This window comes from Ylistrum balloti, unplaced genomic scaffold, assembly GCF_031769215.1.
Source record: "Ylistrum balloti isolate Yb309-2 unplaced genomic scaffold, AGI_CSIRO_Ybal_v1 Utg370598, whole genome shotgun sequence".
NCBI lineage: Eukaryota > Metazoa > Mollusca > Bivalvia > Pectinida > Pectinidae > Ylistrum > Ylistrum balloti.
In genome coordinates this window covers 1093774-1114557 of record NW_026782370.1, presented here as the reverse complement: position 1 = coordinate 1114557, position 20784 = coordinate 1093774, and the positions used below count along the sequence as shown (strand labels likewise).

The 20784-nt window shown below is 35.2% G+C and overlaps 1 protein-coding gene across 1 annotated transcript; it reads right to left on the bottom strand.

The window, feature by feature from the left end:
* Positions 1–19980, bottom strand: LOC132556866 (SH3 domain-binding protein 5-like). Its single transcript, XM_060221307.1, has 7 exons — positions 19903–19980; positions 17664–17726; positions 16040–16168; positions 15595–15756; positions 14164–14294; positions 4208–4250; positions 1–3782 (listed from the first exon to the last, which is right to left on the bottom strand). Exons 1-7 carry the CDS (start codon positions 19978–19980, stop codon positions 2460–2462), a joined length of 1929 nt encoding a protein of 642 aa, XP_060077290.1. The 3' UTR covers positions 1–2459.
* Between the last annotated feature and the right edge of the window lie 804 nt (positions 19981–20784).

Below are 20784 nucleotides of genomic sequence, written 5' to 3'. Positions count from 1 at the left end.
TCATTTTTTTGTTGAAATTCACAGAAAATTTTCAACATCAAACATTTTTTTTGACAAAATAATCTTAGTACATGCATATAAATATATATGTAAGAGGAATTAAAACAAAGCAGATCTATGAGACAGATATACATAATATCAAATACCTTTTTATAATTCAGTGTACAATAATTAAATACCAATAGGATATTAAGTAAAGATTGATTAACAAGCACATATTCAGAACCAACACAAATGCCAAACTCGGAAGAATACATGGATGATGACAAACTGCCTTTATACTATGACAGAAATGTCAAGACTTCTATCTTTAAGCTGCAAACATTTCTTAACAAAACAAGAATTACTTAGAGTGTTGTAATACAAAAAATATATTTTTTATCATAATTGATTTTTGAACATTTTACTTTACATACAGTGGATTTTTTGAGGATTCAAACATTCCATGGATTTTCTTTTTCGAGGATTCAAACATTCCACGGATTTTTATATCCAAATACGTCAATAGACTATGTGTATCAAAGCAAAGAAAAAAAAATCTGTTGTTAATGCATATATGAAACCTGGTTAATCAACCACAGCATCTAGGACCTAGATATAAAGGAAATACAGGTAAATCTAACACCTGGTCCTATCTGGGTCCAGGACCTAGATATAAAGGAAATACAGGTAAATCTAACACCTGGTCCTATCTGGGTCCAGGACCTAGATATAAAGGAAATACAGGTAAATCTAACACCTGGTCCTATCTGGGTCCAGGACCTAGATATAAAGGAAATACAGATAATATTTAACAACAAAATGCAGTACCCCGGTAATCAGATCTTTTCTTTCATCAGAAATATTGATAAAACTTAAAAGGGAATAATGTGTTGGAATATAGCAAAATTAAAATTTCAATACAAATATAAGAAACTTTTTGTTTTCATTTGCATCTCTTTGAGATCAATTGAAGATGGCACAATGTTATTTCAATGTAAAGGCATATCTCATCACTATCTTCATTAATCCACAGAAATTTGACAGATGCATGTATTCAAGATCAAATCTTGATTACTGATAGTAGTATCCATCTCAGGAAAAAAAGAAATGAACACAAATGTACATAAAATACTGTATATGAGTACTCATGTACCTACATACTTACAATAGTTAGTGGAGATTGCAGAAACCTTCATTTCTAATTAATACTAATACAACATACCCTGTCACACCAACTGATCACACCCTGTTTAAAGTGTTTACTCTAAATCCTAGTCAAAGATCTATAGTCAAACATGCTTTAACATAGATACCTATGTTCATTTACAAAAAGTTTATCTGCCTCTTAGACGTATCAGGTGAGCATTTTCCTACTCTGTCAAATGCAAAATCGATTTGTCTTTGCCTCATTTCCATATCAGACTTCATTAAACACAATCAACTTTTATTTCTTTCAGTTATAAATAATTATTTTTAATTTTTTAATAAATGTGTTCTTTGATTGGTTGATTTTGTTTCATATCAAAGTACATATATAGAAAAATTTTCCTTGTATTTTCTTCCTTTTTGTTCCATGATTTTCCACATTATTGTCCTTAATTACAAAAGTAAGGCTACAAAAGGATTCTAGTCCAATCTTAATTGATTCTCAAAGATATTTATAAATAAAAAATTCCTGAATTAATTTTAATTCCTGATAAATGAGATAAGTTCTCAATGAACTGAGATCAAAACAAACTAGCAAAAAAAGATTAAACAAAAAGGGATGTTTTTTAATATATTCTGCACTGGAGTTGGTAGCTTATGTTAAAAGCAATTCTTCAGAAAACTGATATATGGAAACAGTGTTCATTAGAATTTCTTGTTGATGACAGACAAAAAAAATGGCAAACATTCTCTTCTGTTTACAAGATCACCAAGAGTGAACAAATTGTGTGTTCAACTTGAACAACTACATATCTATAACAGATTATAAAGCACATTTTAAAGAAATTTTTCAGTAGAACAATTTTGGTAGGAAGTCAATAACAGAAATACTTGCCACTTCACTAACTCACAAAACTGATGGGATTGCACGGAGTCCATTTTAACATGAATTGTCTTTCTTTTTTAAATATTTACAGCTGTTTGTTTTTCAACTTTAAGCAGCAAAGTGTCTAGATCTCTACATCGTTAACTCCCTTGATGTAATTGGTAGAGGAGAATAATCTAAAGACGATGATTACGGAGGCAAATGGTTGCTCCATTACAAATTAGTGCTATTTTAGTAAGACATCTATCTCATTCCAATTTCCAGGCTTTGTTTTGATTGATAATTTGCTTAAAATAAGCAGGAAACCCAACCACCAATAGAAGTGATTTACGTTTTACTGGAATAGCCCACAGTTATATATGCAGGCACACTAACACCTCATATTTTCTTTATTCTTGAGCCAACTCTTAACCAAAGCTTGTCGTGTCTAATGTAAAACATAAAATCAAACAGTTTCGAGTTCCTCGGCTGTATCTACTGGCTCAGAACTCTGTAGCTGAGTGTCATTTTCCTGAACTTCTATCTGAATGTCAGTTTCCGGACTAGATAAGGGCAGAGTTTTATTGGAGAGACTCCCTGGATCGTCGTCATTTGTCAGTGTATTTGACAGTGACACGTCACCATTTGTGAGAGATTCTATAACAGATGTGTCCCCCTTGTCAACAGGGGGATGAATATATTGCTCAAGATGACTCAGTTTTGGTGGTAAACTCATACGATTCCAGTCCTGTCGCTTAAAAGTCGGACTATTATCATCAGTCGAAGCCTGATCAGAAAATTCCAGTGTTAAGAGTTCCACCTGGTCATCGTCCAACATTGGTCCAGTGCTGGCAATGCTTTCTGTGTCTGACCCATCCTCACCGTCAATACCCTGACCACCCGGGGCTAGGAATGACCCCTGACGACTTGGAGAGTTGGACATGGAATTTTCCCTCCATGTCTTTTCTGTTGGGCTACCAAATGGATTATGTTTGGGGAACTCAACATTCCTTTGCACTTTTGACTGGTCTTTCGAGAGTCTTCGTCTCTGACCTTTTCGGGTTGGTTGAATCTCGGTTGCCTGATATCGTTGAGTTAAAGGGTCCATAGCTGCATCGATCTTCAGAATTAGCCCACCTTGGAGTTTCCTTCGTCTCCCGGTAGGGGACGATTGAGATCGTGCTCTTTGTTCTTCTGCATAATCACTTGGAGAAGAAGATAACACACTGTTATTGAAGTCTTTGGGTATACTAGATTCTCGTGACAAACTCTGTCGAAGGGTGGTGAGTGTAGCTTGTTGACCCTGTGTCGTCCGACTATTTGGCAGTGCTCTATATTCCTCATCGAATGTTGGCACAGGAAAATCTTCTGCACCACCTTCTGTTTGACTGATATGTCTCTCTATGGCTTCCCTGTAGCTGGGGTTGCGAGATTTATCGACACTTTGATGTATGACAGATGGAAGAGTATAATTAATATCTTCATGATAGTTTGAATGTTTGGCATGACTAGAAGTGTTAGTTGCCTGAGATAAACCCTGACAACTGCTAATGTGACTTGTTCCCTCACCTTCCACAGAGTTCATACCCTTGTCACGGTTGGGTGGAGGTGACGGCGACTCTGACCCTACCCCTGCCTCCCTCACACCCAGCTCCTGCTGTTTTCGTTTTTCCTGTCTTTGCTGATGTATATCGTCACTGATGAGCTCCAGATTTTTCAAAGCATCTGAATATGTTGCTTTAGCAAGTGAAACATCCTCCTCTAGTATATGAATATTTCTCTTCTGATCCTGAAATGTGATGAATCTTATGAATAGTGTACCATACAGTATATGCCACTAATAAAAAATTTCCACTAAGTATAATCCCTCTCATTTACGCACATAAGTCTTAAGTGGATATTCCTTGTCATCTTATTTTGCGTGACCCTGAAAGATTTTTACAGCTATATCTATAAAAAGGCAAGCAAAAAATTGGAAATCCTTTTCTTATTCTGATGCCAGATTTAACAGTATTGCCCCTGATAGATTTTTACAGCTATATAAATATAAAAAGGCAAGCAAAAATTTGGAAATCCTTTTCTTATTCTGATGCCAGATTTAACAGTATTGCCCCTGATAGATTTTTACAGCTATATCTATAAAAAGGCAAGCAAAAAATTGGAAATCCTTTTCTTATTCTGATGCCAGATTTAACAGTATAACTTTCTCCATACCTCCATAGATTGATTGAATTTCGCTTTCATTTCGAAGTAAGGTCTGAAACAAGAAAGAAAACATCTCTTATAAATGCAAAAGAAATATTCTGTGTATCTTACCTAAGAACTGCAGTTGTTAGTGGTCATTAGAAACAAAATATACCAACAGAGCAACCTCTAGGTCTGACGTGGACCCATGAACACCCCAATACAAGTGACTTTGGCTTCAACTGACCATTGTTCGACAACCAAACTTATACAGAACGGTTGAGATACATATTTCTGTCCACAGAACGTACTCAGGGGCGATAATTTTTCTGTCACACTTTTCTATCATAAAATATTGAAAGTTGTTGTTGTCAACTGTTTTCACATCCTATCATCATCAATGAGCAATGAAATGCATCAAAATAATCATATTCAACTATGATCTGGGTTTTCTTTACCATCCTTCTTGACTATTGACTATGTCAAAGTGTGTGTGATCTGTCTTTTCCTTTAGGAAAGACAGTCATCTTTCCACATCTTATCTTTCATTTCAAGAGCAAGTGTTGGAGAAACTGACATCTTTTTTTTTATCATTTTTTATCATAAATAACATAACAGAGGAATGTTATGTTGTTCATAAACCATGTATCATGTACACCTAACTCGAAATAATAATGTACAGAAATATTAAATACTGCTAGATATCAGTGAGACAATTAATTATTCACAGCTGAGAAAACCCAGAAGACAAAAACTTAAGACCCACATGACAGGCAGCGGACAAGCACCTAAAACTTTGTCTCCACAAATTTTCTATTTGAGGTAAAAATAAGAAATAAAAAAAAGAAAGAAATGATAATCCCAAAACCAAAACAAAATGACCGCTGTGAAAAAGAGGGAGATGACAAAAAAACAGGAGAGTTTCCCTCAATAATTCAGGTCGCTGAGAACCAATCTATCATTGTCATGAAATCCTACATCAAGACTAATAAAAACTTTTTATTTCAAAACAAAGGTTCAATTATACAGAATTCTCATACCACAAATATCAGCTGAGTTTTCATCACAGTCAAGAGGTGAAATCAAAAAGTGTAAAGTTCTTTTTATTATACAATCTATTATAAAACAAGAGTATCAGTGAAACTGCTCTCCAATAACAGCTTTATTGGACCAAAACTTTTAACAAAGGGCAATACTTCTGTAATTGAGGAGTTGATGGCTCTGAATTTGGTATACTGCTCATTTTTTTCGTATGACCAATGTAACCTCAAGTTTCCTGATCCTAGTTTTAATGCAAGCAAAGCTATGCTCATGACAAAAAAAAATCAGCACAGGGCAATAACTCTGTAACTGAGGTGTCATGAGACTTGAAAATGCTACACACTGACTTAACTACACTGCAGCTTATTTTTGTATGACTGATGTATATATCACATTTCAATATCCTTTATGCAGGCAAAGTAATGGCTGCACAACAAAATTTAAAGAAGGGCAATGAAAGCAAAGATATGCCCTGAACAAGATATTTTAAACCAAGTCCAATAACTCTGTAATTGAGGGGTCAAGGGCCCTGAATTTGGTACACACTAAAATGACTTAGTATATTTATAATCGATGTATACACTAAGTTTCGTGATCCTTGCTTAAATGTGGTCAAAGTTATGACACCGTCAAGAATTTTTTATCAAAGGGCAATAACTTTATAATTGAGGGATCGAGTTTCATTATCCTTGTTAAATGCAAGCCATTTAATGTGCTTTAGACACAAAATTTTAACAAGGCCAATGACTCTCTAATGAAGGTGTTGTGGAACCTGTTTTGGTATGTTGCTCATTGTGTCAATGCATACACAAAGTTTCATTATCCCAGCTATATGCAAGCAAAGTTATGCTCTTCATAGGTCAGTGTCTGTCGGATAAAAAAGTCAAGGATGTAACAGGATTCTTACTAGAAGGGGTAATTTCCACCACCAGCTGACTGAACAAACTAAGGATACCGAAAGGAAAATAACAGAGTAAAAGTCAACAGTCCAAGAAGCAAGAACTCTCAAGGGAGATAATCCTTCCCTACCCAGGAAAACTAGCACTTTGGGCCATACATTACAATACATGAGCATTAGATTATTGACATCAATTTGAAGCAAGTAAAATTTAATTTTTCAACCTTAGTTATATTTTAAATCCATTACTATATATATGTAGCTATATTAAGACCATAGTTTTGTTTTACTTAACCATGACCAAGGTTTAATTCAAAATATAACAGTGAACATCAGCAACTATTCAAAAAAAGAGATAAAATTTTCATCATAAAGCATTCCAGGGATGGGATAATTATAAATCCATACAGAGTAATATTGTACAATTAAGTCAGACTGTATTTATTGATGTATACACAATCATAAATAACAGTACTTCATTACATGTTAAGGAATATTTTATCTAATGAATTAGAGGGAAAGCATTCCAACAGACATATCTTATAACTTAAAAGCCTAAGGTGACATTGATATCAATAAGCATGCTTTGTAAGCTCTAGTATCCTGTATCTCAGCCTATCTACCCTCCCTTTCTCCTCTAAACCACAGAGGTAAATATTGAATATTCCTATACCTCCATGTATATTCTTGTCAACACATTTAATCTCAAACACATTTTTGTTGTTCTAAATATATCATGTATTCCTATCCGAGAAGTATGATTTAAAAAAAGGAATATATTTGAGAAGTTCAATAACATGTTGAAATTTCTAAAATGAGTCAATGTGATAATTTGAAATACATGTATATTCTGCATCACCAATATACAATGGGTAATGGGAAAGACTGCGACCCTGTGGGATGATAAAATCTATATCATAGCTGGCATGCTTAGGATAAAACTTACTTACAATAAACACAATTCATATCTGTTCACTATGTCACCCATTTGTAGAAAACTCCTGCGAATGGACATACTGGGGCAAAACAATGGAAAAGGGAGGTAAAAACGGGCAATAACACAATAAAATGAGGTCTTTATACAAAACATGTGAAGAATATTGATTTAAGGTGTTGTTTTATATGTCCATATTATTTCAAACGGATATTTCTAAAATATGTAGCACCGCCACAGATGTAAGGATTTTATGGTGTTCTGGCAGGGCTGGGTTTAATATCAAAACAGAAACTAAATTATTCCAAAGTTAAATTTCATATTGAAGTGGGTGAAGTAAGGTTTACAGATTTTCACGTTATCATCAAATCAAATTGGATTCTGAACAGATATGATTAACATATTTAGTGAGGACCTTACTTAATTATCGTAACTCGACATCACATACCTGATTTCAAAAAAAAAAGTCAAAAATAAATTTCTGACTAGAAAAGCACATGATGACAAAGAATTCTAACAGTGTAATAATGTGTGGTAAGTAAGGCCTGAAACAGTGTAATAATGTGTGGTAAGTAAGGCCAGAAACAGTGTAATAATGTGTGGTAAGTAAAGCCTGAAACAGTGTAATAATGTGTGGTAAGTAAGGCCTGAAACAGTGTAATAATGTGTGGTAAGTAAGGCCTCAAACAGTGTAATAATGTGTGGTAAGTAAAGCCTGAAACAGTGTAATAATGTGTGGTAAGTAAAGCCTGAAACAGTGTAATAATGTGTGGTAAGTAAAGCCTCAAACAGTGTAATAATGTGTGGTAAGTAAAGCCTGAAACAGTGTAATAATGTGTGGTAAGTAAAGCCTGAAACAGTGTAATAACGTGTGGTAAGTAAGGCCTGAAACAGTGTAGTAATGTGTGGTAAGTAAAGCCTGAAACAGTGTAATAATGTGTGGTAAGTAAAGCCTCAAACAGTGTAATAATGTGTGGTAAGTAAAGCCTGAAACAGTGTATTAATGTGTGGTAAGTAAGGCCTGAAACAGTGTAATAATGTGTGGTAAGTAAAGCCTCAAACAGTGTAATAATGTGTGGTAAGTAAGGCATGAAATAGTGTAATAATGTGTGGTAAGTAAGGCCTCAAACAGTGTAGTAATGTGTGGTAAGTAAGGCCTCAAACAGTGTAATAATGTGTGGTAAGTAAGGCCTGAAACAGTGTAATAATGTGTGGTAAGTAAAGCCTCAAACAGTGTAATAATGTGTGGTAAGTAAGGCATGAAATAGTGTAATAATGTGTGGTAAGTAAGGCCTCAAACAGTGTAGTAATGTGTGGTAAGTAAGGCATGAAATAGTGTAGTAATGTGTGGTAAGTAAGGCCTCAAACAGTGTAATAATGTGTGGTAAGTTAGGCCTGATTCAGTGTAGTAATGTGTGGTAAGTAAGGCCTGAAACAGTGTAATAATGTGTGGTAAGTAAAGCCTCAAACAGTGTAATAATGTGTGGTAAGTTAGGCCTGAAACAGTGTAATAATGTGTGGTAAGTAAGGTCTGAAACAGTGTAATAATGTGTGGTAAGTTAGGCCTGAAACAGTGTAATAATGTGTGGTAAGTTAGGCCTGAAACAGTGTAGTAATGTGTGGTAAGTAAGGCCTGAAACAGTGTAGTAATGTGTGGTAAGTAAAGCCTGATTCAGTGTAATAATGGGTGGTAAGTAAGGCCTGATTCAGTGTAATAATGTGTGGTAAGTTAGGCCTGAAACAGTGTAGTAATGTGTGGTAAGTAAGGTCTGAAACAGTGTTATAATGTGTGGTAAGTAAGGCCTGAAACAGTGTAATAATGTGTGGTAAGCTAGGCCTGAAACAGTGTAGTAATGTGTGGTAAGTTAGGCCTGATTCAGTGTAATAATGTGTGGTAAGAAAGGCCTGAAACAGTGTAGTAATGTGTGGTAAGTAAGGCCTGAAACAGTGTGATAATGTGTGGTAAGTAAGGCCAGAAACAGTGTAATAATGTGTGTTAAGTAAAGCCTCAAACAGTGTAATAATGTGTGGTAAGTAAGGCCTGAAACAGTGTAGTAATGTGTGGTAAGTAAGGTCTGAAACAGTGTAATAATGTGTGGTAAGTTAGGCCTGAAACAGTGTAGTAATGTGTGGTAAGTTAGGCCTGAAACAGTGTAGTAATGTGTGGTAAGTTAGGCCTCAAACAGTGTAGTAATGTGTGGTAAGTAAGGCCTGAAACAGTGTAATAATGTGTGGTAAGTTAGGCCTGAAACAGTGTAGTAATGTGTGGTAAGTAAGGCCTGAAACAGTGTAATAATGTGTGTTAAGTAAAGCCTCAAACAGTGTTATAATGTGTGGTAAGTAAGGCCTGAAACAGTGTAGTAATGTGTGGTAAGTAAGGTCTGAAACAGTGTAATAATGTGTGGTAAGTAAGGCCTGAAACAGTGTAGTAATGTGTGATAAGTAAGGCCTGAAACAGTGTAATAATGTGTGGTAAGTTAGGCCTCAAACAGTGTAGTAATGTGTGGTAAGTTAGGCCTGAAACAGTGTAGTAATGTGTGGTAAGTAAGGCCTGAAACAGTGTAATAATGTGTGTTAAGTAAAGCCTCAAACAGTGTTATAATGTGTGGTAAGTAAGGCCTGAAACAGTGTAGTAATGTGTGGTAAGTAAGGTCTGAAACAGTGTAATAATGTGTGGTAAGTAAGGCCTGAAACAGTGTAGTAATGTGTGATAAGTAAGGCCTGAAACAGTGTAATAATGTGTGGTAAGTTAGGCCTCAAACAGTGTAGTAATGTGTGGTAAGTAAGGCCTGAAACAGTGTAATAATGTGTGGTAAGTTAGGCCTGATTCAGTGTAGTAATGTGTGGTAAGTAAGGTCTGAAACAGTGTAATAATGTGTGGTAAGTAAGGCCTGAAACAGTGTAATAATGTGTGGTAAGTTAGGCCTGAAACAGTGTAGTAATGTGTGGTAAGTAAGGCCTGAAACAGTGTAATAATGTGTGGTAAGTAAGGCCTGAAACAGTGTAATAATGTGTGGTAAGTTAGGCCTGAAACAGTGTAGTAATGTGTGGTAAGTAAGGTCTGAAACAGTGTAATAATGTGTGGTAAGTTAGGCCTGAAACAGTGTAGTAATGTGTGGTAAGTAAGGTCTGAAACAGTGTAATAATGTGTGGTAAGTTAGGCCTGAAACAGTGTAATAATGTGTGGTAAGTAAGGCCTGAAACAGTGTAGTAATGTGTGGTAAGTAAAGCCTGAAACAGTGTAATAATGTGTGGTAAGTAAAGCCTCAAACAGTGTAATAATGTGTGGTAAGTAAAGCCTGAAACAGTGTATTAATGTGTGGTAAGTAAGGCCTGAAACAGTGTAATAATGTGTGGTAAGTAAAGCCTCAAACAGTGTAATAATGTGTGGTAAGTAAGGCATGAAATAGTGTAATAATGTGTGGTAAGTAAGGCCTCAAACAGTGTAGTAATGTGTGGTAAGTAAGGCCTCAAACAGTGTAATAATGTGTGGTAAGTAAGGCCTGAAACAGTGTAATAATGTGTGGTAAGTAAAGCCTCAAACAGTGTAATAATGTGTGGTAAGTAAGGCATGAAATAGTGTAATAATGTGTGGTAAGTAAGGCCTCAAACAGTGTAGTAATGTGTGGTAAGTAAGGCATGAAATAGTGTAGTAATGTGTGGTAAGTAAGGCCTCAAACAGTGTAATAATGTGTGGTAAGTTAGGCCTGATTCAGTGTAGTAATGTGTGGTAAGTAAGGCCTGAAACAGTGTAATAATGTGTGGTAAGTAAAGCCTCAAACAGTGTAATAATGTGTGGTAAGTTAGGCCTGAAACAGTGTAATAATGTGTGGTAAGTAAGGTCTGAAACAGTGTAATAATGTGTGGTAAGTAAGGCCTGAAACAGTGTAGTAATGTGTGATAAGTAAGGCCTGAAACAGTGTAATAATGTGTGGTAAGTTAGGCCTCAAACAGTGTAGTAATGTGTGGTAAGTAAGGCCTGAAACAGTGTAATAATGTGTGGTAAGTTAGGCCTGATTCAGTGTAGTAATGTGTGGTAAGTAAGGTCTGAAACAGTGTAATAATGTGTGGTAAGTAAGGCCTGAAACAGTGTAATAATGTGTGGTAAGTTAGGCCTGAAACAGTGTAGTAATGTGTGGTAAGTAAGGCCTGAAACAGTGTAATAATGTGTGGTAAGTAAGGCCTGAAACAGTGTAATAATGTGTGGTAAGTTAGGCCTGAAACAGTGTAGTAATGTGTGGTAAGTAAGGTCTGAAACAGTGTAATAATGTGTGGTAAGTTAGGCCTGAAACAGTGTAGTAATGTGTGGTAAGTAAGGTCTGAAACAGTGTAATAATGTGTGGTAAGTTAGGCCTGAAACAGTGTAATAATGTGTGGTAAGTAAGGCCTGAAACAGTGTAGTAATGTGTGGTAAGTAAAGCCTGAAACAGTGTAATAATGTGTGGTAAGTAAAGCCTCAAACAGTGTAATAATGTGTGGTAAGTAAAGCCTGAAACAGTGTATTAATGTGTGGTAAGTAAGGCCTGAAACAGTGTAATAATGTGTGGTAAGTAAAGCCTCAAACAGTGTAATAATGTGTGGTAAGTAAGGCATGAAATAGTGTAATAATGTGTGGTAAGTAAGGCCTCAAACAGTGTAGTAATGTGTGGTAAGTAAGGCCTCAAACAGTGTAATAATGTGTGGTAAGTAAGGCCTGAAACAGTGTAATAATGTGTGGTAAGTAAAGCCTCAAACAGTGTAATAATGTGTGGTAAGTAAGGCATGAAATAGTGTAATAATGTGTGGTAAGTAAGGCCTCAAACAGTGTAGTAATGTGTGGTAAGTAAGGCATGAAATAGTGTAGTAATGTGTGGTAAGTAAGGCCTCAAACAGTGTAATAATGTGTGGTAAGTTAGGCCTGATTCAGTGTAGTAATGTGTGGTAAGTAAGGCCTGAAACAGTGTAATAATGTGTGGTAAGTAAAGCCTCAAACAGTGTAATAATGTGTGGTAAGTTAGGCCTGAAACAGTGTAATAATGTGTGGTAAGTAAGGTCTGAAACAGTGTAATAATGTGTGGTAAGTTAGGCCTGAAACAGTGTAATAATGTGTGGTAAGTTAGGCCTGAAACAGTGTAGTAATGTGTGGTAAGTAAGGCCTGAAACAGTGTAGTAATGTGTGGTAAGTAAAGCCTGATTCAGTGTAATAATGGGTGGTAAGTAAGGCCTGATTCAGTGTAATAATGTGTGGTAAGTTAGGCCTGAAACAGTGTAGTAATGTGTGGTAAGTAAGGTCTGAAACAGTGTTATAATGTGTGGTAAGTAAGGCCTGAAACAGTGTAATAATGTGTGGTAAGCTAGGCCTGAAACAGTGTAGTAATGTGTGGTAAGTTAGGCCTGATTCAGTGTAATAATGTGTGGTAAGAAAGGCCTGAAACAGTGTAGTAATGTGTGGTAAGTAAGGCCTGAAACAGTGTGATAATGTGTGGTAAGTAAGGCCAGAAACAGTGTAATAATGTGTGTTAAGTAAAGCCTCAAACAGTGTAATAATGTGTGGTAAGTAAGGCCTGAAACAGTGTAGTAATGTGTGGTAAGTAAGGTCTGAAACAGTGTAATAATGTGTGGTAAGTTAGGCCTGAAACAGTGTAGTAATGTGTGGTAAGTTAGGCCTGAAACAGTGTAGTAATGTGTGGTAAGTTAGGCCTCAAACAGTGTAGTAATGTGTGGTAAGTAAGGCCTGAAACAGTGTAATAATGTGTGGTAAGTTAGGCCTGAAACAGTGTAGTAATGTGTGGTAAGTAAGGCCTGAAACAGTGTAATAATGTGTGTTAAGTAAAGCCTCAAACAGTGTTATAATGTGTGGTAAGTAAGGCCTGAAACAGTGTAGTAATGTGTGGTAAGTAAGGTCTGAAACAGTGTAATAATGTGTGGTAAGTAAGGCCTGAAACAGTGTAGTAATGTGTGATAAGTAAGGCCTGAAACAGTGTAATAATGTGTGGTAAGTTAGGCCTCAAACAGTGTAGTAATGTGTGGTAAGTTAGGCCTGAAACAGTGTAGTAATGTGTGGTAAGTAAGGCCTGAAACAGTGTAATAATGTGTGTTAAGTAAAGCCTCAAACAGTGTTATAATGTGTGGTAAGTAAGGCCTGAAACAGTGTAGTAATGTGTGGTAAGTAAGGTCTGAAACAGTGTAATAATGTGTGGTAAGTAAGGCCTGAAACAGTGTAGTAATGTGTGATAAGTAAGGCCTGAAACAGTGTAATAATGTGTGGTAAGTTAGGCCTCAAACAGTGTAGTAATGTGTGGTAAGTAAGGCCTGAAACAGTGTAATAATGTGTGGTAAGTTAGGCCTGATTCAGTGTAGTAATGTGTGGTAAGTAAGGTCTGAAACAGTGTAATAATGTGTGGTAAGTAAGGCCTGAAACAGTGTAATAATGTGTGGTAAGTTAGGCCTGAAACAGTGTAGTAATGTGTGGTAAGTAAGGCCTGAAACAGTGTAATAATGTGTGGTAAGTAAGGCCTGAAACAGTGTAATAATGTGTGGTAAGTTAGGCCTGAAACAGTGTAGTAATGTGTGGTAAGTAAGGTCTGAAACAGTGTAATAATGTGTGGTAAGTTAGGCCTGAAACAGTGTAGTAATGTGTGGTAAGTAAGGTCTGAAACAGTGTAATAATGTGTGGTAAGTTAGGCCTGAAACAGTGTAATAATGTGTGGTAAGTAAGGCCTGAAACAGTGTAGTAATGTGTGGTAAGTAAGGCCTGAAACAGTGTAATAATGTGTGGTAAGTAAGGTCTGAAACAATGTAATAATGTGTGGTAAGAAAGGCCTGATTCAGTGTAGTAATGTGTGGTAAGTAAGGCCTAATTCAGTGTAATAATGTGTGGTAATTAAGGATGAAATATTGTAATAATACATGGTATCTAAGGCCTGAAAAATTGACCTATGATGAAGAACGAAAACAATAAAATTATGTGACTATGATGAAGATGATTAAGCTAGCAAAGTAAGATGAAAAGATGTTAAACTGTCCACTGGGAAAAAACAAATTCACAACATTCATTATCCACACGGTGTACAAGTTTGAATTTTTTCCTTATCTGCACTGTAAATAGATTGGTTTTATTTTTTCATCACTTACTTAGACTTATTGATGGCTCTTTTCAAATCTTTCTGAAGAAATTGCACCTTGGTGTCAGCCTCATTGAAGTTCAATGTTGTTCTCATGTGTTCCTGCTCACTCTCATTTCTCTCCTTCTCCGCCTCATTTACCTGTTAACAGATATGGTAAAACTTTTACCAGTGAACAAGCATTCAGTCTGCAATAGTAAATAGTGATAGATGAATATGATTGAAGTAACAAAGTGAGACCTATAATCAATATTTCACAGTGCTATTTCTCTAAAATGATCCTTATCCAAATCATTCACCACCTGAGACTGAACGAACTGGCGATGTACAGAATAACGTCCTCTTTGTTATAGTAATAAAAACCTTCCCAAGACTGATCCCTCTCCATTCTGATAACTGAACCGATTTTGTGTCCAAATTGATTAAATATACTGAAAATCACTTCTGAAAACCAGCCTTACATGTACAATCAAGATAAACATTATGTATTTTTATTTTCAAATTACAAATTGAAATATGTTGAACAAGTTCATCATTTCATTCAAGATACCGATAGAGTGAAATAAGTACTGATGCTCCATTAGAAAAGTGAGGGTAAGTGAATAATGCACATAGAAAGGAAACATTAATCGAATGTTGTTTCAAAAGATGGGTTTTCATATTGATCAACAAAAACACATCAAATATATAGGTTGGTAACACTTTCAAACAAGCCGACCATGCCATCAGGGGTAAGACAGGCATTATGTAATGTGACCTCTGAGATTACCGGGCAATGTGCAGATTTCTTTTACGCTAGGCCTAAAACTGCAGAGCTGATACAAATATCAGTTTTTTCTCCTTACCAAAATAGTTTCACTCTATATAAACATTTTTCTGTATTCAGTTGGACAAGTGTAGTGTTAATGCTAAATCAAATGGAATGCTTAATGTAATACACAGAATAGAATTGGTTCAATTATATCCGAGTCTGGAAAAGGTCAACTTGCTTCACTTCTACAAACCAAACCCTCCCTAAACCTGCTAAATATTCATGTCCTATGCATGGTTGGTATTGACAAGTTCCACTATACATGTAAAAAGACCACTGGTTGATATTTCATTATTCATAGATAGAACTTGCTCTGTGAAAGTTGCTATCAATTCATTATTCATTTCAGTCTGTGTCTAAGAATAGTAAAATAAAATATTCAAGTTTTAATAATACTGCTGTAAGAAAGTCTTCAACCAAACAATATGTAAATGTTTATGTCAAATCAATGGTTGGTGATGTTTGCCAGGATGAAAAAAAGTAAATCTGTTAGATACAAGACCTTGATAAAAAAATTGTATTTTTTCTCAAAAATCTGTTACATCAACTTTCCCATATTCATGAGGTGACAATATTAAAATTGGCATAAATTATGTTAAGCATCACAAGTGATTGCATGTGCCTAGTAACCTTCATAGTTGCATGGTTAAGCATCTCCTGCCAGGCGGGGTCGGAGGGCTCCTCTCGACACATGTAACCTTGTTCTGCTAGTTGTACCATCTCCTTGGCTGCCTCGTGCATGCTGCAGGCCCGTTCAAACCTCAGGGCAGTTTTCTGGGCCTCAATGTGAGCCTGGAGACCAAATAAGATATCGGTCACAAGCAGTCATACATTTCCTAAAATTGCATACATAGGTATTCTAATTTAAATTTTCTTCGCATATTAAGTCACTGCATATTTTATCAAGTAATAAAAAAATAGACATCTGTCTGTATCAAAGAAAATTTTAAAAGATCAAATGGAACAAAAAACTTGATTTGGAAAGATGCAAGGAATATGTCAGAGAAGCTAAGATTTACAACAAAATCCTTGAATTTGTTTTGATATGTGAATAAAGATGCAGTGAGCAACTCACATCTTTCACTTTCACCCTGGCATCATAGTAGGGCCTTGCTTTTTCCACACAAGCTCCCAGTTTCTTAGCCAGTGTGTTAAGTTTCTGTGTAGACTCAGACAGAGCCTGACGAAAGCCTGCTCTTCCATCCTACAAACATAAAATAAAATTTTCACCTACAATGTATATCATATCTTAACATTTTCACCTACAATGTATATCATATCTTAACATTTTCACCTACAATGTATATCATATCTTAACATTTTCACCTACAATGTATATCATATCTTAACATTTTCACCTACAATGTATATCATATCTTAACATGGCTGGTTTCACATTATATTTCTAATTCATTATATCATAACTTTTTGACCCTTTGTTGGCCAAGACTTGACTCAACTTCAAAAAAACATTCTACAACAGCTTAACTGGATTTTTGTGAGCTAAATATATGTGAACTGGAATTTTGATGAGCTATATAATTAAATGTGACACAGACGTTTTGATGAGCCACAATATTAAACTGTAAGTTCAACTGATGAGCTATACTTGACTTTTTTGCAAAAAAATAAAGTTTTCATCCTCAAAACCCATTTGAAAATAGTAGAATGAATATAGCAAGATTTTCCTCTCTTTGGTGATCTATCACTTACAGGATCCTTTCACTGCCTACATATCTATATCCTGTACAAGTGAGAAAACAAGGTAACGTAAAGTGTAACGTTATCCCAAGCGCCTCGCTGTTTAAAAGAATCAATCATATATATATATTAATAGTACAACAAGTTTCATTTCTATCTCTTATTGTTAATTGTTCCATACAAGATGTTGAAATAGAGAACTTTGACTAGAGTACTAACTTGATGTCTGTACAAAGTTTTGAGTACCAGGTAATTACCTTGAACACTTTTAAGAGAACTAGTTTGAAAAAACTGAACTTTGTGATTTGGCCTACCTGTGTCCATGGTAACAGAAAAAGTATTTAAATGGAGAACTTCCCCATACAAAAGAAACTTTAAGCTTAATAAGTGTAAAAAGTTTTAAGCAATGATCTTGAATGGTTTCAGAGCACTGGTCGAGAAGAACTAAAATTTATGATGAGGGTTATCTGTTTCCATGGTCTAAGAATTTTTTTTTTAATTGGGCACTAATCTGATGTATACAGAAAGCTTTGTGGAGTTAAGTGAGATGGTTTCGAAGTTGTACCCTGGAAAGGAAAGTTTATACTAATTTTGTGTTTTTTGACTATGTTTCCATGGTTACAGAAAAAATTATAAAAAAGAAATGTCATCAGTAGCAAAAACCATAACTTGGGCACTAATCTAATAATATATACATAAAGTCTTGTGGAGGTGAGTTGAAGTTAAAGCCCTTGAACAAATGCACACATACACGGACTGGGCCCAAATTAATATCCCCCCACAAAAGTGTTCCATGGGGGATACAAAATGGTGTTTTGTTTTAGCTTTTAATGTCTAAATAGATTTTATAGAATGCTGAATTTCGATTTTCACTGCTTTAAGATAATTAATTAAACTTTTTAAAAAGATGTATCTAAAAATTACAAGCTTACATGTGTGTGTAAATCTGTTTATCATGACAAAGTGGAAAATAAGTTATTACTATTTATCATTCTTACATCAAGTTCCAGCTCTAACTTGTTGATCTCTTCAGATGCCTTATTCAATTTCTCCAGCTCCACCTGTCAAATAGAACATCAATATTTATTACAACATGTTACTCTCCATTATAACTTACTTAGATCTTGCCAATATTTCCATATATGCATTCTGTTAAATACATGCAAAGTTTAGTTGTAATTACTCTTTCACCCATTTCACCTTAAAAACTGGCTGCTAACATTTTAGGTAAAAGCTGAAATGTCCATTATTATGCTTTAAGGTCGCATTTACAAATAAGCAAAAAAAAAAATAATAATATTGATAAAGTGGTAAAATTTACCCTGGTTGAATGTTTCCCCATAAACAATGATAAGATTTTACCAACAGCCACACCAATGTGACACTTGATTGCTCAGATGAAATCAACATAATCATGAAATAAATTTCAAGAGGTTGTAGTCACACCAATCTGTATTTCTTCTTTCTTGTTAACACTATTTATTTATGACTTTGTATCTTGAAAAGACATTTTATATATTCATCTATATATAAAAGACAAATATCTATACATCTATACATGTACCAGGCAGTTTTACAAGTACAAATTTGTCTTTACCAAACAAAGAAAAAAAAAATCTAGATCTATTCAATAACAGCACAATTTCTTTTTTGTTGAAGATACACTTTATCAACTTAAATCACTCATTTTTGTTGGCCCAAATTGAAAAATGCAAGGGGTCTTACTGTTGGAGAAAACATAATACCTGGGAAAACTTGTGTGGTCAGGCAGGTGAACCCATACCTTTTCACATCCCTTCTGGGAATCAAACCCTGAATGTCTAGGTGAATGCGTTACCACTGCACCACCCAAGAGGAGATGTTTGTTTATGATGTCATGACAAGGTATAGCAGTCAAGAGTACAGGTCATCTTACTAGTCTCAGCTAGTGAGAATTTCTCTTCAGTAAAGTAATAGACGGTCCAGCTTGAGAACAAGGGGTCACTTGTTCCAACCCCAGCAAAAGCTATAGATGAATGACATATTTCCTTTGAGCATGTTGTAATCTTCAGGGGTCAAACACAATAGACTGAAGGGAAAATATGGCAGGTCTATTTTAATTGTACAAGGGAATAAGGTTGCACTCTAGCTTCATAAGAGGGCCCATTCAGTAGAGCACTCATATGCCAGGGGAGGCACACAACTCCTATAAACCACTTAATATATGACCAATTAGTGTGTCAAGTATGATTTGTTAAAAGTTAAAATGTTTTTTTTTTTATTTTGGTTTGTAAGAAAGCTTGATCCATCTGACTTTTGTTGGTTAAAAGAATCTGAATGGTACCAGTCATTCTGTACCATGACCTGTTTGTGCCAGTTGTTTGTAACACAGTTAGGTAGTAAGAACAACAGTTGATATGTACCATTATTTGGGTTGTTATATACCACGAAATACACCAGTTTTTAACACTTTACATACATTTTCAAATTTCATATTCGGCATATCACTGGATTAAATGGGTGAGAAGTGTTCTTGATTATATTTTATGTACTCTCTTCAGATATTTGACGGAATTTATCACAACTACTGACTTCTCAGTGTTATTATTGTACATGACACATGATTTAAAAGTGCCTTCGATAAAAACAATCTTTGCTGGCAATATCAATTATATGTTTGTCTTCCCAATATTTTCATTATAGTTTATGATATACAATGCTCGTGAACACCTTCACGTCTGATTAAGGAAGGCAACTGCAACACTTCTGCTTCTATCAACCAAAATGTAAAAGGGCAAGCGAAGTTACATTGAAAATAAGTTTGGTAAAAATTGACTTCACTGTTTCGTACATAACGACTCTGGCATTTATTTAGTCGGGATATATAGTGGACCGTATTGAATTGGCTCTGGTACAATCTGAAAAAAAATTTATACAACCAATGTTTGGTACGACACGAAGTCGGAACAGTCGTAGTACGGAACAACAGGTGGACCCTTAGATATTATAAGTAAAAGCAGATCCCTAATTTGGTTTCATCGAATGACGACCTAAATGCCAAACAACGTTTCAACTTTAATAAAGGTTTAAATAAATTCAAAGTGTCAGCATACAATTACAGTTTCACACATAAATCGATAACGAATTCGAAGCAAGATAATTGTATCTAGTGCTAAGTAAGAATTTGAAGAAAATATATTGTAAGATGTGTTTTCATGTATTGTGACTGAGACTTTCTGGCTGTTGTAGGGCCTGTACCTGGATTCTAGGATCGAGAGTTTCTTCGTCTAAATCGTCGATGCAGGCAGGAGACAACCGACCTTCATAGTCGGCCATCTTTGCCTGAAATTTTCGTTGTTGATTGCATTAATCTAGATCCAAAATCATTTTTTGTAGTTACTAACATTCAAAATACTTCATTTCATTTATGCAGAATCTATTTATAAAAATGAATTTAAATTTCGATTGAAGCGATTTTTGTTCACTATTAGGGGAGTTACTGGTTTTGTATTGATTTACATGTAGTTTTGAGAGTTTTTTGGATATAACCTAAATTACAGTCGTTGTAGTACGAACTTTCTACGTAATTAGATGTTTTCAAAAAGTGAACTGCGTTAATTATTTTACGTTTTGTTTACCCGGAAGTAAATACTTCACCTACTGAAGCTCCTGAGATAAGAAAGTAGAAAACCCCACGAAAATCAAAACTGGACACTAACTCTTTAGAGGTGAGTGTTGAAACTATTAAAAGAACGTATTCTGTAACAACCACTTAAGGGGATGATTTAGAAGTTCATCTTAACCGTAAAAAATGGACTAAAACCACGTGCTTTCAGGAGGCGTACCCGCCCCTGGAGGCATTTAAGATTTTTATGTTATTTTGTCAAATTTGAGTCGAGTATTACAGAATATCACAGTGTCGTTTACTGTGCAATAAATGGCATGATTACGTTTTTGTTTTTTTATTTCTCCACGTTTGTTTACAAATATGTTTTTTATGCGACTTTACAGCTAGTTGTCCCGAATTATCCCAACCTTATATTCATTCATCTTTTCTTGTTGGTCTATCGGTCGATAGATCCGATATAAAAAAGGTCGTTATAACGACAGAATAATTCAGACTAATATCAGACCAATTAA

What these genes read in the sequence shown, in the direction of transcription:
- LOC132556866 (XM_060221307.1), bottom strand. Translation starts at nt 19,980, where the DNA reads ATGGCCGACTATGAAGGTCGGTTGTCTCCTGCCTGCATCGACGATTTA. An exon ending in AGTTAGAGCTGGAACTTGAT is followed by an intron (nt 16,169 to 17,663) that starts GTAAGAATGATA and finishes TTATGTTTGTAG; the next exon opens with GATGGAAGAGCAGGCTTTCG. An exon ending in AGAGCCATCAATAAGTCTAA is followed by an intron (nt 4,251 to 14,163) that starts GTAAGTGATGAA and finishes TTCTTGTTTCAG; the next exon opens with ACCTTACTTCGAAATGAAAG.